General features: G+C 38.7%; 1 protein-coding gene across 1 annotated transcript in view; it reads right to left on the reverse strand.

Moving 5' to 3' along the window:
• LOC117339270 (TATA-binding protein-associated factor 172-like) overlaps window positions 1-15,152 on the reverse strand; it is a 104,445-nt gene that overhangs the window by 29,613 nt on the left and 59,680 nt on the right. The window contains exons 21-29 of the mRNA XM_033900773.1: window positions 13,599-13,669; window positions 11,742-11,834; window positions 11,511-11,652; window positions 8,618-8,721; window positions 7,037-7,238; window positions 5,682-5,830; window positions 2,290-2,442; window positions 1,174-1,311; window positions 192-343 (exon numbers count right to left, since the gene is read on the reverse strand). Of these exons, the coding sequence (XP_033756664.1) occupies window positions 192-343; window positions 1,174-1,311; window positions 2,290-2,442; window positions 5,682-5,830; window positions 7,037-7,238; window positions 8,618-8,721; window positions 11,511-11,652; window positions 11,742-11,834; window positions 13,599-13,669 (1,204 nt within the window). The remainder of the gene's footprint in view (window positions 1-191; window positions 344-1,173; window positions 1,312-2,289; window positions 2,443-5,681; window positions 5,831-7,036; window positions 7,239-8,617; window positions 8,722-11,510; window positions 11,653-11,741; window positions 11,835-13,598; window positions 13,670-15,152) is intronic.

The following is a 15,152-nucleotide window of genomic DNA, read 5'->3' on the forward strand; positions in this document are numbered from 1 at the left end:
ACATACATCAGGTCAGGACATTACAACATTACAACATGGTCCTACCGACCTGTCTCCTTAGGTCAGGATATTACAACATGGTCCTACAGACCTGTCTCCTTAGGTCAGGACATTACAACATGGTCCTACAGACCTGTCTCCTTTACAACATACATCAGGTCAGGACATTACAACATGGCTGTCCTACTGACCTGACTCGTTCACTAGGCGGCCCAGCATACATCAGAGGATATAAATACTGCTGGTCCAAGAACTTCTGAACTTCGTAAACCCAGTGACCAATCAGAGTTGGTGGACATATCACTATTGATGGTAGTGGGGCACAATCTGGGATCTTGTTTTTCTGTAACATAACAGTTGATCAATTATAATGAGATTTTGTTTCACCCTTGTTTCTATAAGAATATTTAGTTCCTTGGACATAGAAAGAAATTATCATGGTTTTCAGTGTACCCTTGACAATGTGGATTTGCTTGCTATGTGCTTTAAATTCAAATATAACTATATGTTATTCATGTGCTTTTAAGCCCCTGGCCAAACATAAGCTGGTGTTATGTACCCCCTATATGAAAAATAGTCCCGATATAAACTTCTTATTCTGTATCCTCCTTTCAAAAGAAGTATCTTCCTTTCAAACATTATCTCCCCTATCATTAATGTTTAATTTCAACTTGATCAATCTGAAATAGTGGATATATAAATAGACCATACACCTGGGGTATGAGTGTACATAGATGCTGGCTAGGGTACATACTGACCAGTAGTGGACACTGGCTAGGGTACATACTGACCAGTAGTGGACACTGGCTAGGGTACATACTGACCTGTAGTGGACACTGGCTAGGGTACATACTGACCGGTGGTGGACACTGGCTAGGGTACATACTGACCGGTAGTGGACACTGGCTAGGGTACACACTGACCGGTAGTGGACACTGGCTAGGGTACATACTGACCTGTAGTGGACACTGGCTAGGGTACATACTGACCAGTAGTGGACGCTGGCTAGGGTATATACTGACCGGTAGTGGACACTGGCTAGGGTACATACTGACCTGGTATTTCTGATCACGGAGGTAGTGGACGCTGGCTAGGGTACATACTGACCAGTAGTGGACACTGGCTAGGGTACATACTGACCAGTAGTGGACACTGGCTAGGATACATACTGACCTGGTATTTCTGATCGCGGAGGTAGTGGTCGCTGGCTAGGATACAGATCGACTGTAGCGTTTTGCCCAGGCCCATGTCGTCACATAGAATGCCATGTAGGGAGTATTTATTTAGAAAGGCCAGCCAGTTTACACCATCCTTCAATGATTGAAAATAACTATAACTCACTCTAAAGAATCTATGTCTAGATTTCAATTATAAATATCAGCACCTTTAGGCTAATGTTCTCAAAGAAAGAAAAAAAATTCTTACAAAAATCATTTTATAGTTTTTGCAATAATATTAATTCTCTATAGTAATTGAATTTATTCAAATTTCACAAAAGAGGCCCAAGGACCTTACCAGTGACACAGGCCTACTTTCATTTTACCGATTACCACACCATTTCCATGTGTATTAGCACAGGAAGTTGGGCTGCCCATGTGCGTATAAAATGTTACTGTCACTGAGCTTGCATGTTACTAGATTTAATAGACAGCAGTGACAGTGTATACAGACATACTCTGAACCCCTCGGCAGTAATTACGCTATTATTTCAGTTGTTTAAAGATTTAATAGGCAGCGGTGACCGTTTCATTTCTACACCAGTAAAAACATCAGCCGAGTACCGAGTCAGAGATTATTTCCGCTTGAGCGAGCAGGTAGATGAATCGTTGATGGTATAGTGTGTATTTAATCATCGGTGACCGCCTGATGTAAATAAAGCAGTTCTTTTTTTTTCACCGAGAGTTGTTGTTCGAAGATGCCACAGACAATTGATTTATTTAATTTATTAAACACTTGTAATAGCATAATTATGATAATGGGTATGTTTGTAGATCATTTTATACATGTTTTTGTTTTTGATCTGTAACAGGCATCATATTGTTTATCAAATAAACGAATAATTATCATCATGTAAAATTAATTTGTTAGTCATAATTTATTGGATTTTCTGGACCGATGTTATCAAGCACTTATTCGACATACAGCCAAGGATAATACTGGGGTCAGTAATATTTTGTCTTCGTATACACATGCATGCAGGGACATGGATAAGTATTATACTATTTTCCTTGGTTGACACTGGATGTGGACCAATATACCACCATTTCAGGAGGAACATGTTCTCCTTACCTGTTGATATTTACGGAGGTCAGCGTCTACAGGTACACACACTTTGTAGCATTCTATTTTGGATCCGTCCATAAGTTGTTCTAAAAATTTGCGCTGTTCTTCTTTTCGGGCTGCTAGTCTAGGATTCATTTCCGGTGGGTCTGGGATACTGGCCTTCAGAAATACATAAATATATATATATAATAAAAATATACCAATTGGAATGTTTCGCAAATTGCATTAATAATATTTATATTGTTTACTTCACCAGATTATGTTTTGTGAATTCAAGCAATTTTCAAAACCATACCAATTTATATACATATATATAAATTATTTATTGACAAACATTCGGGAGACAAGCTATGTTGTTCTAGATTAAATAAATATATCAAATACAAATGTAATTGCTTTTGGACATATTTCTTCAATTTTTTTTATAAAATATTATCCTAATGAGAGTTGCCTCCCTTGAAAAATGTGGACCGGTTTAAATTGTCTAATGTGAGCATTTTCACATTGTTTTATTTTCAGTTTCACCCCAAGAAGGAATAGTGTAACTCCATAGGGACTCTTTTACCAAATATCAGCACCCTAGCTAGTACAATCATAAAGTGATGTGTTAATAGCTGTCAACATTTGCACAAAAATTTTTAAAATGTGTTTTTTCCCCAAAAAGATCTTTCAGTTTAATTCTGGCAAGGGATAGTTTAACCCCCACAGGGAACCTAATAAAATGTATTACTATGCCTTTCAACACTCACAACATAAACTTAACACAAAGTCCAAAGATTTAAAAAATAAAAACAAAAAAACACAGATTTAAAAAGAAAAAATCCAATTTTCAAAAAAAGTTTTACTCAAGGAAGGGATTGTCTTACTCCATAGGGACTCTATTGCCAAATATCAGCACCCTTGTACAATTATAAGGTGATGTATCAATACCTCTTAACACCTGCACCAAAAACTTAACGCAGAAATATTCTAAGTCCAAAAATTTGAAACTTCTGGCTTTTTCCCAAAAAAATCTTGAAGTTTAACTCTGGCAGGGGATAGTTTAACTCCAGAAGGACTCTATTGCCAATTATCAGCACCCTAGTACAATTATAAAGTGATGTATTAATACCTTTCAACACTTGCACCAAAAACTTAACGCAAAAAATTTCTAATTCCAAAAATTTTCCAAAATCTGTTTTTTTTCCAAAAAATCTTTTAGTTTAACTCCGGCAGGGGATAGTTTGACCCCCACAGGGACCATATTACCATAAATTACTATGCCTTTCAACACTTGCACCAAAAATTTAACATTTGAAAAACCAACCCTGACGCCGACACCGACGCCGGAGTGACAACATAAGCTCTTACTATTCTTTTGAAGAGACGAGCTAAAAATTGTTACTCGCAGTTTGTACTTCCGTGTGTGAAAAATGTTGTTCACTATGTTTGTGGAAAGTGTAGATGGAAAATGTTCGCTATGTCCAAGGAAAATATCCTGGCAGCTATGCCAGTTGAAAATGTGTGCTATGTCTGTGGAAAATATGTCTGTGGAAAATATGTCTGCTGAATACATGGACCAAATGGACAAAAGCTTTTTCAGGGGAAAATGTCTGCTAAGCCACAACATCTGCCATAGCTATGAAATTCCACTGAATTTTCTACTCATCAATTTACATGTAAAATCTACAGCGAGGTGGCAATACTCATCAACTTACATGTAAAATCTACAGCGAGGTGGCAACACTCATCAACTTACATGTGAAATCTACAGCGAGGTGGCAATACTCATCAATTTACATGTAAAATCTACAGCGAGGTGGCGATACTCATCAATTTTTAACATGTAAAATCTACAGCGAGGTGGCAATACTCCTCAATTTACATGTAAAATCTACAGCGACGTGGCAATACTCATCAATTTACATGTAAAATCTACAGCGAGGTGGCAATACTCATCAACTTACATGTAAAATCTACAGCGAGGTGGCAATACTCATCAACTTACATGTAAAATCTACAGCGAGGTGGCAATACTCATCAATTTACATGTAAAATCTACAGCGAGGTGGCAATACTCATCAATTTACATGTAAAATCTACAGCGAGGTGGCAATACTCATCAATTTACATGTAAAATCTACAGCGAGGTGGCAATACTCATCAACTTACATGTAAAATCTACAGCGAGGTGGCAATACTCATCAACTTACATGTAAAATCTACAGCGAGGTGGCAATACTCATCAACTTACATGTAAAATCTACAGCGAGGTGGCAATACTCATCAACTTACATGTAAAATCTACAGCGAGGTGGCAATACTCATCAACTTACATGTAAAATCTACAGCGAGGTGGCAATACTCATCAATTTACATGTAAAATCTACAGCGAGGTGGCAATACTCATCAATTTACACGTAAAATCTACAGCGAGGTGGCAATACTCATCAATTTACATGTAAAATCTACAGCGAGGTGGCAATACTCATCAATTTACATGTAAAATCTACAGCGAGGTGGCAACACTCATCAACTTACATGTAAAATCTACAGCGAGGTGGCAATACTCATCAATTTACATGTAAAATCTACAGCGAGGTGGCAATACTCATCAATTTTAACATGTAAAATCTACAGCGAGGTGGCAATACTCCTCAATTTACATGTAAAATCTACAGCGACGTGGCAATACTCATCAATTTACATGTAAAATCTACAGCGAGGTGGCAATACTCATCAATTTACATGTAAAATCTACAGCGAGGTGGCAATACTCATCAATTTACATGTAAAATCTACAGCGAGGTGGCAATACTCATCAACTTACATTTAAAATCTACAGCGAGGTGGCAATACTCATCAATTTACATGTAAAATCTACAGCGAGGTGGCAATACTCATCAATTTACATGTAAAATCTACAGCGAGGTGGCAATACTCATCAACTTACATGTAAAATCTACAGCGAGGTGGCAATACTCATCAACTTACATGTAAAATCTACAGCGAGGTGGCAATACTCATCAACTTACATGTAAAATCTACAGCGAGGTGGCAATACTCATCAACTTACATGTAAAATCTACAGCGAGGTGGCAATACTCATCAACTTACATGTAAAATCTACAGCGAGGTGGCAATACTCATCAATTTACATGTAAAATCTACAGCGAGGTGGCAATACTCATCAATTTACATGTAAAATCTACAGCGAGGTGGCAATACTCATCAACTTACATGTAAAATCTACAGCGAGGTGGCAATACTCATCAATTTACATGTAAAATCTACAGCGAGGTGGCAATACTCATCAATTTACATGTAAAATCTACAGCGAGGTGGCAATACTCATCAATTTACATGTAAAATCTACAGCGAGGTGATCCAAAATGTTAATATACAATATGAATAGTTACCTCTAGTGGTAAGAGACGAATCAAGGAAGCAAAGCTGTTGGTGGCGAGGAGACGGACAGCATCATTCTGGTCACTCATTCTGCCGAGGATCGGGACAACCAGTAGTACGATGTAGGGAAGCAGATCCACACCCATTTGATCTACAACATCTGGACACTGATCAAGGATACAACTGGACACTCTTTATCATTTTATTAGAGAACCATGAGTTGTAGATCAGACATGGGGAAAGACAGCTGGCACACTCTGTGTTATATACCCATGTCAGATATTGATAGTCATGTGTCACACACATTTCGTGGGACATTAATGACGATACGATGAAAAGGTAACGCAACAACATACAATCTGGCTGTTTAAAGTATGCAAGAAAATGAATCACACATGGGCCTATTCCACCGACAGTGATGCCTGATCCATCATGTATATAGTCCCTCACGTAAGAGTAAGAACTGGCCAGCACTTGGCAACCCAACTCTGTAACATCTGACCATATCCATTTTTTTCTAGTACATGTCTATAACAACATCCTGTAACATGCGACCATATCCACTAAAACCTGTCTATAACGACATCCTGTAACATCCGACCATATCCACTAGAACCTGACTACAGACCACTGTCTATAACGACATCCTGTAACATCCGACCATATCCACTAAAACCTGTCACCCCTCCTACCACACATCATACTCCATCAGAATTTCACCCCCTCCTACCATACATCATACTCCATCAGAATGTCACCCCCTCCTACCATACATCATACTCCATCAGAATGTCACCCCCTCCTACCATACATCATACTCCATCAGAATGTCACCCCCTCCTACCACACATCATACTCCATCAGAATGTCACCCCCTCCTACCACACATCATACCCCATCAGAATGTCACCCCCTCCTACCACACATCATACCCCATCAGAATGTCACCCCCTCCTACCACACATCATACCCCATCAGAATGTCACCCCCTCCTACCACACATCATACTCCATCAGAATGTCACCCCCTCCTACCATACATCATACTCCATCAGAATGTCACCCCCTCCTACCACACATCATACCCCATCAGAATGTCACCCCCTCCTACCACACATCATACTCCATCAGAATGTCACCCCCTCCTACCACACATCATACCCCATCAGAATGTCACCCCCTCCTACCACACATCATACTCCATCAGAATGTCACCCCCTCCTACCATACATCATACCCCATCAGAATGTCACACCCTCCTACCACACATCATACCCCATCAGAATGTCACCCTCTCCTACCACACATCATACCCCATCAGAATGTCACCCCCTCCTACCACACATCATGCTCTGTACAAAGGATACGTGCCAAGGCTTCTATGGCTCCCTGCCTGTGTGGCTCTTTGTCTGAGGCTCCAAGCAATGGAATGACATTTTCAAAACAAAATGTCATCAGGTCAGCAGTTAAGACTCTGGAAAGGGTACCGATACACCGTGCGGCCATGTGTCTCACAGCTGTGTAGGGGCACCTCAGACACGTCAGCAGGTTTGGCAATTTTTGTATGATCTGTGAAAGGTAATATGGCTGGAATAATAAGGACGTTAAACAAAATAAAGTAATCAAACCGTCCAGCCCCAGGGAAGCCATACTGGGGGGGGGGGGTACTTTTTGTGCAGGAGAATAAAAAGTATCCGGGGGGTGGGGAAGTTGCGAGATGTCTTTTCTAATTTTTGCATATGAAGGTTTCCAATTTCCCAAGTCATACTGGGAAGTTAGAGCGATAATTTTTTTTTTTTCAATTTTTGCCCTGGGGTGGGGATTTGGTGGGATGGGGTCAGAAACCCCCTGTGTCCTCTTATCATATCTTAACAATTTCAGATTGATAAAGTCAAAATTAAAGATTTTTGGTAGGGGGGGTACTTTTTATGCAAGAGAATCCCCCCCTCATCCGAGCTTTAGCGACAGATGAAGAGGATTCATAGAGCTAAATTTATATGCAAATTAGGCCCGATATAATATATATATATAACCCACGCACGTGAGCGCGCCCACCATCTTTTAAAGTATTAATAAGCCAACATCAGTAGTTGACAAAACCTGGGTGGGCTCAGATGTAGAGGAGGGTCAGAAAGTTACCCCCTCAGCCTTCAGGCTGATTCTCAAAGAATCCTCCTCATCCGTCACTAAAGCTCGGATGAGGGGGAGATACTTTTCCGAATAGCCTTTCGGCTTTCGGGGGTAACATTGCAAGTTTGAAGTTTGTCAACATCTGATTAGAGCTAACAGATGTTTCAAACAAAATTTGGTTGCAATCCACCCAAGGGTTAGGATGGAGTAGGGTTTTTAAGCAAGAATTCACCAAAGTTCCCCTTTTGGGGCCCTGCTCCTCAGGCCCCAGGGGTCAGACCAGCCTCATTTATATAAAATATGATTGGCTTCCCCAAATGATGCTTCAAAAGAAATTTGGAAGTAATCCACCCAAGGGTTAAGGAGTAGCGTTTTGAAAAGCCTTACGCACGGTGGAGGGAACACGATGGCTATAGGTCATATCAAATTTAGTAATGTGTTACAATCATGCAATGGAGGCAACAAGCAGGTACCATTCTCGTGTTCAACCTCATAGTTTATTCACCATTAATTATTACTGTGTTCATTGATGTTGGAAATTTCTTATTCAATCACGATACAAAAAGAACTTGACCACGGGCCAACTCATACCTTGCCCCCATCAAAATTGGACAATATTTAAATTTTGATCTATCACAAGCCTCTGTGTGGTTACTATGACAACGTAACCAATGCAGATGAATTCGCAGTGTCCTAATACTGCTATTAACCAATTGTCATTGAAATCAAACAATATGTAAATTTGACCAATCAGAGGCCAAGAAATGTGAAACTGTGTGTCGAGGCCATGAAATATCTTCACATTTAGAGCTTCTTACCTGTGAGACAAGAGTCGAATCCAAGGAGGCACAAACACACTCTAGCACCTGTAAACTGTGAACAATTTCTTCAGCTCCATCCAATGTCCACTCACCATCTTCACCTGTAAAATAATATATGAACAAGAGATCCCAGAGGGATCTTGGCGCCCACCATTGAATGATCTTTATAGGTTCAATGTCAGATTGATCTTCTCTCTATTTTTCTCTTCCTCTAAGTCTTACTAATCTGTGTCAATTGAGAAACAGCCCTCTAGTACTATTCAAACAAGGGGAACCTATATTTAAAATTTAAGATTTAGTGATAATGGCCGTCTCTTGGCCATGTTGTTTTCGGATTGGTCCCAAAATGCAATAGCAGGGACCAAGGGGAACCTACATATGAAATTTTAGAAAGATCCCTTTCAGTACTTTCTAAGAAATAGTGATAACAAACTTCAATTGTCAAAATCCAAGATGGCTGCCTGTCGGCCATGTTGTTTTCCAACTAGTCCAAAAATGGAATATGCTTAACTTGGGACCAAGGCCAACCTACAAATGAAATTTGAGAAAGATCCCTTCAGTACTTTGAGAAATAGCGATAACAAACTTCAATTGTCAAAATCCAAGATGGCTGCCTGTCAGCCATGTTCTTTTCTGATTGGTCTCAAAACGCAATATGCGTAACTAAGCACCAAGGAGAACCTACATATCAAATTTGAGAAAGATCCCTTCAGTACTTTCTCAGAAATAGCGGTAACAAACTTCAATTGTCAAAATCCAAGATGGCTGCCTGTCGGCCATGTTGTTTTCTGATCAGTCCCAAAATGCAATATGCGTAACTAAGCACCAAGGAGAACCTACATATCAAATTTGAGAAAGATCCCTTCAGTACTTTCTCAGAAATAGCGGTAACAAACCTCAATTGTCAAAATCCAAGATGGCTGCCTGTCGGCCATGTTGTTTTCTGATCGGTCCCAAAATGCAATATGCATATCTAGGTACCAAGGGGAACCTACATATGAAATTTGAGAACGATCCCTTCAGTACTTTTTCAGAAATAGCGATAACAAACTTCAATTGTCAAAATCCAAGATGGCTGCCTGTCAGCCATGTTCTTTTCTGATTGGTCTCAAAACGCAATATGCGTAACTAAGCACCAAGGAGAACCTACATATCAAATTTGAGAAAGATCCCTTCAGTACTTTCTCAGAAATAGCGGTAACAAACTTCAATTGTCAAAATCCAAGATGGCTGCCTGTCGGCCATGTTGTTTTCTGATCAGTCCCAAAATGCAATATGCGTAACTAAGCACCAAGGAGAACCTACATATCAAATTTGAGAAAGATCCCTTCAGTACTTTCTCAGAAATAGCGGTAACAAACTTCAATTGTCAAAATCCAAGATGGCTGCCTGTCGGCCATGTTGTTTTCTGATCGGTCCCAAAATGCTATATGCTTATCTAGGTACCAAGGGGAACATACATATGAAATTTGAGAACGATCCCTTCAGTACTTTCTCAGAAATAGCGATAACAAACTTCAATTGTCAAAATCCAAGATGGCTGCCTGTCGGCCATGTTGTTTTCCGATCGGTCCCAAATTGCAATATGCATAACTAGGCACCAAGGGTCACCTACATATAAAATTTGAGACAGATCCCTTCAGTACTTTCTAAGAAATAGCAGTAACAAGAATTGTTAACGGATGGATGGACGGACGGACCACGGACCACGGACGAAAGGCGATTTGAATAGCCCACCATCTGATGATGGTGGGCTAAAAATACCCTGTGGCCAATATCAAACTGCATAACTCAATCAGGGTTCATACAGATTATGTCAAACCAAATTCAAGGCCTTTACAAGGCTTTTTCACTGTCTTAATTAAATATTCAAGGCCCATTTTACCTGTCATCTAAGTCATCTTGAGAGGGAACAAGAGAACAAAAAGGCAACTTATTACTATCCACTTGATAAAAATACAACTTGACATGGTAATTACTAACGTCTATAGGGGAGACGACATTGAAAAAGTTGAATCCAAATGATCAGTGGCCAGGGTTTCACTTATCCTAATGAAACCTTAATATTCAAAGATTTTTAAAGTCATTAAACCAATCCTCAAGGCTTTTCCAGGCCTAGAATGAAATTCAATGCTTTTCAAGGTCCAAGGTGTAATTCCAGACTTTCTCAAGACCCGTGCTAACCCTGTCAATCCATGTCCAGATTAACAAGGTCTTAGCACAGCCATGCATAAACTGTCAGGGGCCATAAAGCTCCTAACAATGGTCAATACAAAACTTCATCCAACCCCCTATATACTGTCTACCTTTCAACCAACTTCCAACAAAATCCAGAAATGTAGGAGTGGTGCTCGACCACTGTTGGATACCCATGGTTGATTAAATTACACTGACCACTGTTAGATATCCATGGTTGACTGAATTACACCGTTAGATATACATGGTTGATTGAATTACACTATGACCACTGTTAGATATCCATGGTTGACTGAATTACACTGACCACTGTTAGATATCCATGGTTGACTGAATTACACTGACCACTGTTAGATATCCATGGTTGACTGAATTACACTGTTAGATATCCATGGTTGACTGAATCACACTGACCACTGTTAGATATCCAGATATTACTGCTGTAATTTATTAAAATCTAAAAATTGATAAATTTGAGATACGGCCCTTTACTTCTAAGCAGGCAATGTTGGAGATACGTCCTTGTTCCTCTAAACAGTCGAAATTTTGTCATCTGTTTTAACCATTCTGAAATTGCAGCCTCCCGACAGATTTTAAATGTAAGAATTAATGCTACGAATCCATAGTAGAGCCCGGACAGACTTTTTTTAATGCAGTTCAAAGGTCAAAGGTGAGAGTATATAAACTAACTTACCTGAGGGTACCTGACTGAGTGGTTGAGAGAGAGTTTTCCAGAACTGGGGAACAAAATGAGGTAATTTGTCTCCTAACTGGCAAGTGACAACATTAAGTGAAATGTCAGCGCCCCGCCTCTGGATATTCAACTGGCGTTGGATCTGGAAAAAAGTAGAAATTCTAAATCAGTACATCCTTACAACATGGACATATGTAATACCTAGTTTCACAAACAACTAAATATCATTACCTCAGCATTTTCCTGAGTGATGTCAGCAGGGATGTCGATATCTACTTTGATACTGGGAGTACGTCTTAACCACTTCCTTCCTGTATCTGGGACCTGGAGCAGTACAAACAGCACAATTTTCATTCTCAAAACAAATATGAATATTTCTCATTCTATTCTGAACATTTCTATATATGTGACACCTGGTAAACCAAGGGCCATAACTTTGTATATTACTTGGCTTAAAAAAAGAGGCCCACGGGGCCTGTATCGCACACCTGGTTGGATTTGACCAAATGTCAAAATAATGTTCATGTTCAATTTGTTTTGTTTGTCAACATCAAACAATGCTACATATGGTTATAATGTGGGGATCCCAACTGCTTTAAGTTTACAACATGCATCAATAACTTTATGATTAGTAGCGATTTAAAGGAATTACCATTATTTCCCCTATGGGGCCCCACCCCTTTGGTCCTTTGGGGGTGAAAGTCATCATTAATGCAAAATCTTTATTGCTTTCTCCAAGGATGTTTCTGAACAAATTGGGTTCAAATCCATTCATAACTTAATGACTAGTAGCAATTTAGCTAGGCCTCATGGATTTTGAGACAAAGTTGTTTAAAGGATGGACAGATGGATGCTGCACCACAGCATAAGCTCACTTGCCCTTTGGGCAGGTGAGCTAATAACCTATAGTAAATTTTACCCCTCCCCAGGGGCAAACATGAGACCCCATGGTAATGAAGTTCACAATTTTGTAAAAGCACCTTAAGACCCTTCCACCTATGAAGAAAGTTGGATTCTACTATATCTGAGAGTAAAGATTTTTGAAGTTTCAGTCAATTTGACCCTTTTTGGCTCCGCACCTCAGGCCACTGGGGGATGGGGATGATTCACAATTTTGGCTGACCTTTAGACATAGAAGCTTCCTGCCAAATTTCATTGAATTAGGTTCTGTGGTTTTAGTCGATGTAAATTGTTTACGGAAGCACGATGGACAACGACAGACAAATGGCGATTAGAATAGGTCACTTAGACTTCGTCTCAGGTGACCTAAAACACCATATAATTTTTTAAATGGTTTGGAGATGTTCCCTGTGATAAATATGTATTTTCAGGTCACCGTTTCCAAGAAAGTGGCAGACATTTTAATTGAAGTCTGCATAGATACGAGACTGGGGACCAGTGCCTATAAAAGCGTGATACCCGTCAAACCGGTTCCCACTCCTATATAACATTTAACGCTTGACGCGCAACTACATGCTCTGAGTATCGTAAACACCTGTGATGACGACCCTCTTCTGAAAATGAAAGAGTGCACTCACCTGAGAGCGCGGCAGTGGTGTGAAGATAGTCAGTATTTATAAACTAACATCCCAAATTATGTACAAAATAAAATAAAAGGCAAAACAACTAAAATACAGCAAAAGTCCCTCCTTCATCATTTTTAGAAAAATGTGCCTGAGAAACAAGATATTAATTTTGTTTGGCCTGACATAAAAATCTGTGATTCTTCTTTTACAATTACCCATGGTCAATCAAAGATGGCAGTCTGTACAAAATCAATGCTTCTCATAATTATGTCAGGCTATTGTCTTCTCACTTCCTTTGTATACAAGCCACAGTCTGTGTTTTATAAGGACATGACTGACAATAGTACATTATAGTAATGGTTTCACTTGATATGGAGGGAGAAGTTTTTTATGAGAGGTCATCTTCAGAGAAATCTTTGGATATTGTGAGTCTCCCAGCGAGGACGAGTTGGCTCTCATCTGTGACACTCCCCTTTCCTTGAAATACCTAAAAGTGAAAAGCTGGTAAACAGAAAACAGTAGTTATCATTATTTATAAGGTAAGCCATTATTGAGAACTCACTCTTTGCTGTTTGGTCAGTGTAAGGATTCCCGAGTGTTTACTGCAAGGAACCTCATATGATGGCATAGTTTCTGTAAAAAAAAACAAGGTACAGATATATATGACAGCATATACTGTGTCTGCTTTTTGATTGACACATTGGGCTCTATGCATCTATAAAGCAAATTAACAGATTGCTCACATAAGAAATTTACATAGCATGATTTGCATACATTCATCAATTTGCATATACAGTAAACCTCAAGCTAGTGTGAACAAAATTAAATAAATACTGTTAATCCTGTTTGAACTGTTCAAAATTATACATCGAAAAATCAAACTGAAGTTTGAACTATCTGCGTTGACATCGTCAAAATAACGAAACTTTGAACTATCCCAGTGAACATCATGGCGGACTGTCCAGCCCGATGGGATACATAGTGACTGTGTTAGCTAGCTAACAGCAAACAACTGTTGATACAAGATAACTCTGTTGCCTTTGATCAGAATTGATATAATTCTAGAATTGCTGTATATCAACTCCGCTATATGTCACTGCAGCGATCAGGTGCTGCCATTGTGAAGCCCCATAAACAGTGTATTGTCAAAAGATAATAATTATGATACGCATAATATTTGTGGGTTTCTGTCATCACAATATGTATCATTACGATATGTATCAATACGATATGTATCATTACGATGTGTATCAATACGATGTGTATCATTACAATGTGTATCATTATGATATGTATCATTACGATATATATCATTACGAAATGTATCATTACGATATGTATAATTACGATATGTATCATTACGATATGTATCATTACGATGTGTGTCTTACGACTTGTATCATTACGATATGTATCATTACGATGTGTATCATTATGATGTGTATCATTACATTACGATATACTTCATTACGATATGTATCATTACGATATATACGAATTGCTGTATATCAACTCCGCTATATGTCACTGCAGCGATCAGGTGCTGCCATTGTGAAGCCCCATAAACAGTGTATTGTCAAAAGATAATAATTATGATACGCATAATATTTGTGGGTTTCTGTCATCACGATATGCATCATTACGATATGTATCAATACGATATGTATCAGTACGATATGTATCATTACGATATGAATCATTACGATATATATCATTACGATGTGTCATTACGATATGAATCATTACGATACATATCATTACGATATGTATCATTGCGATATGTATCATTACGATATGTATCACTACGATATGAATCATTACAATATATATTATTACGATATGTATCATCACGATATGTATAATTACGATATGTATCATTACGATGTGTGTCTTACGACTTGTATCATTACGATATGTATCATTACGATGTGTATCATTACGATATGTATCATTACATTACGATATACTTCATTACGATATGTATCATTACGATATATATAATTACGATATGTATCATTACGATGTGTATCATTACTATGTGTATCATTACGATATATATCATTACGATATGAATCATTACGATATATATCATTACTATATATCATTACGATATATA

The sequence above is a fragment of the Pecten maximus genome, chromosome 1, assembly GCF_902652985.1.
Source record: "Pecten maximus chromosome 1, xPecMax1.1, whole genome shotgun sequence".
NCBI classification, from domain to species: domain Eukaryota; kingdom Metazoa; phylum Mollusca; class Bivalvia; order Pectinida; family Pectinidae; genus Pecten; species Pecten maximus.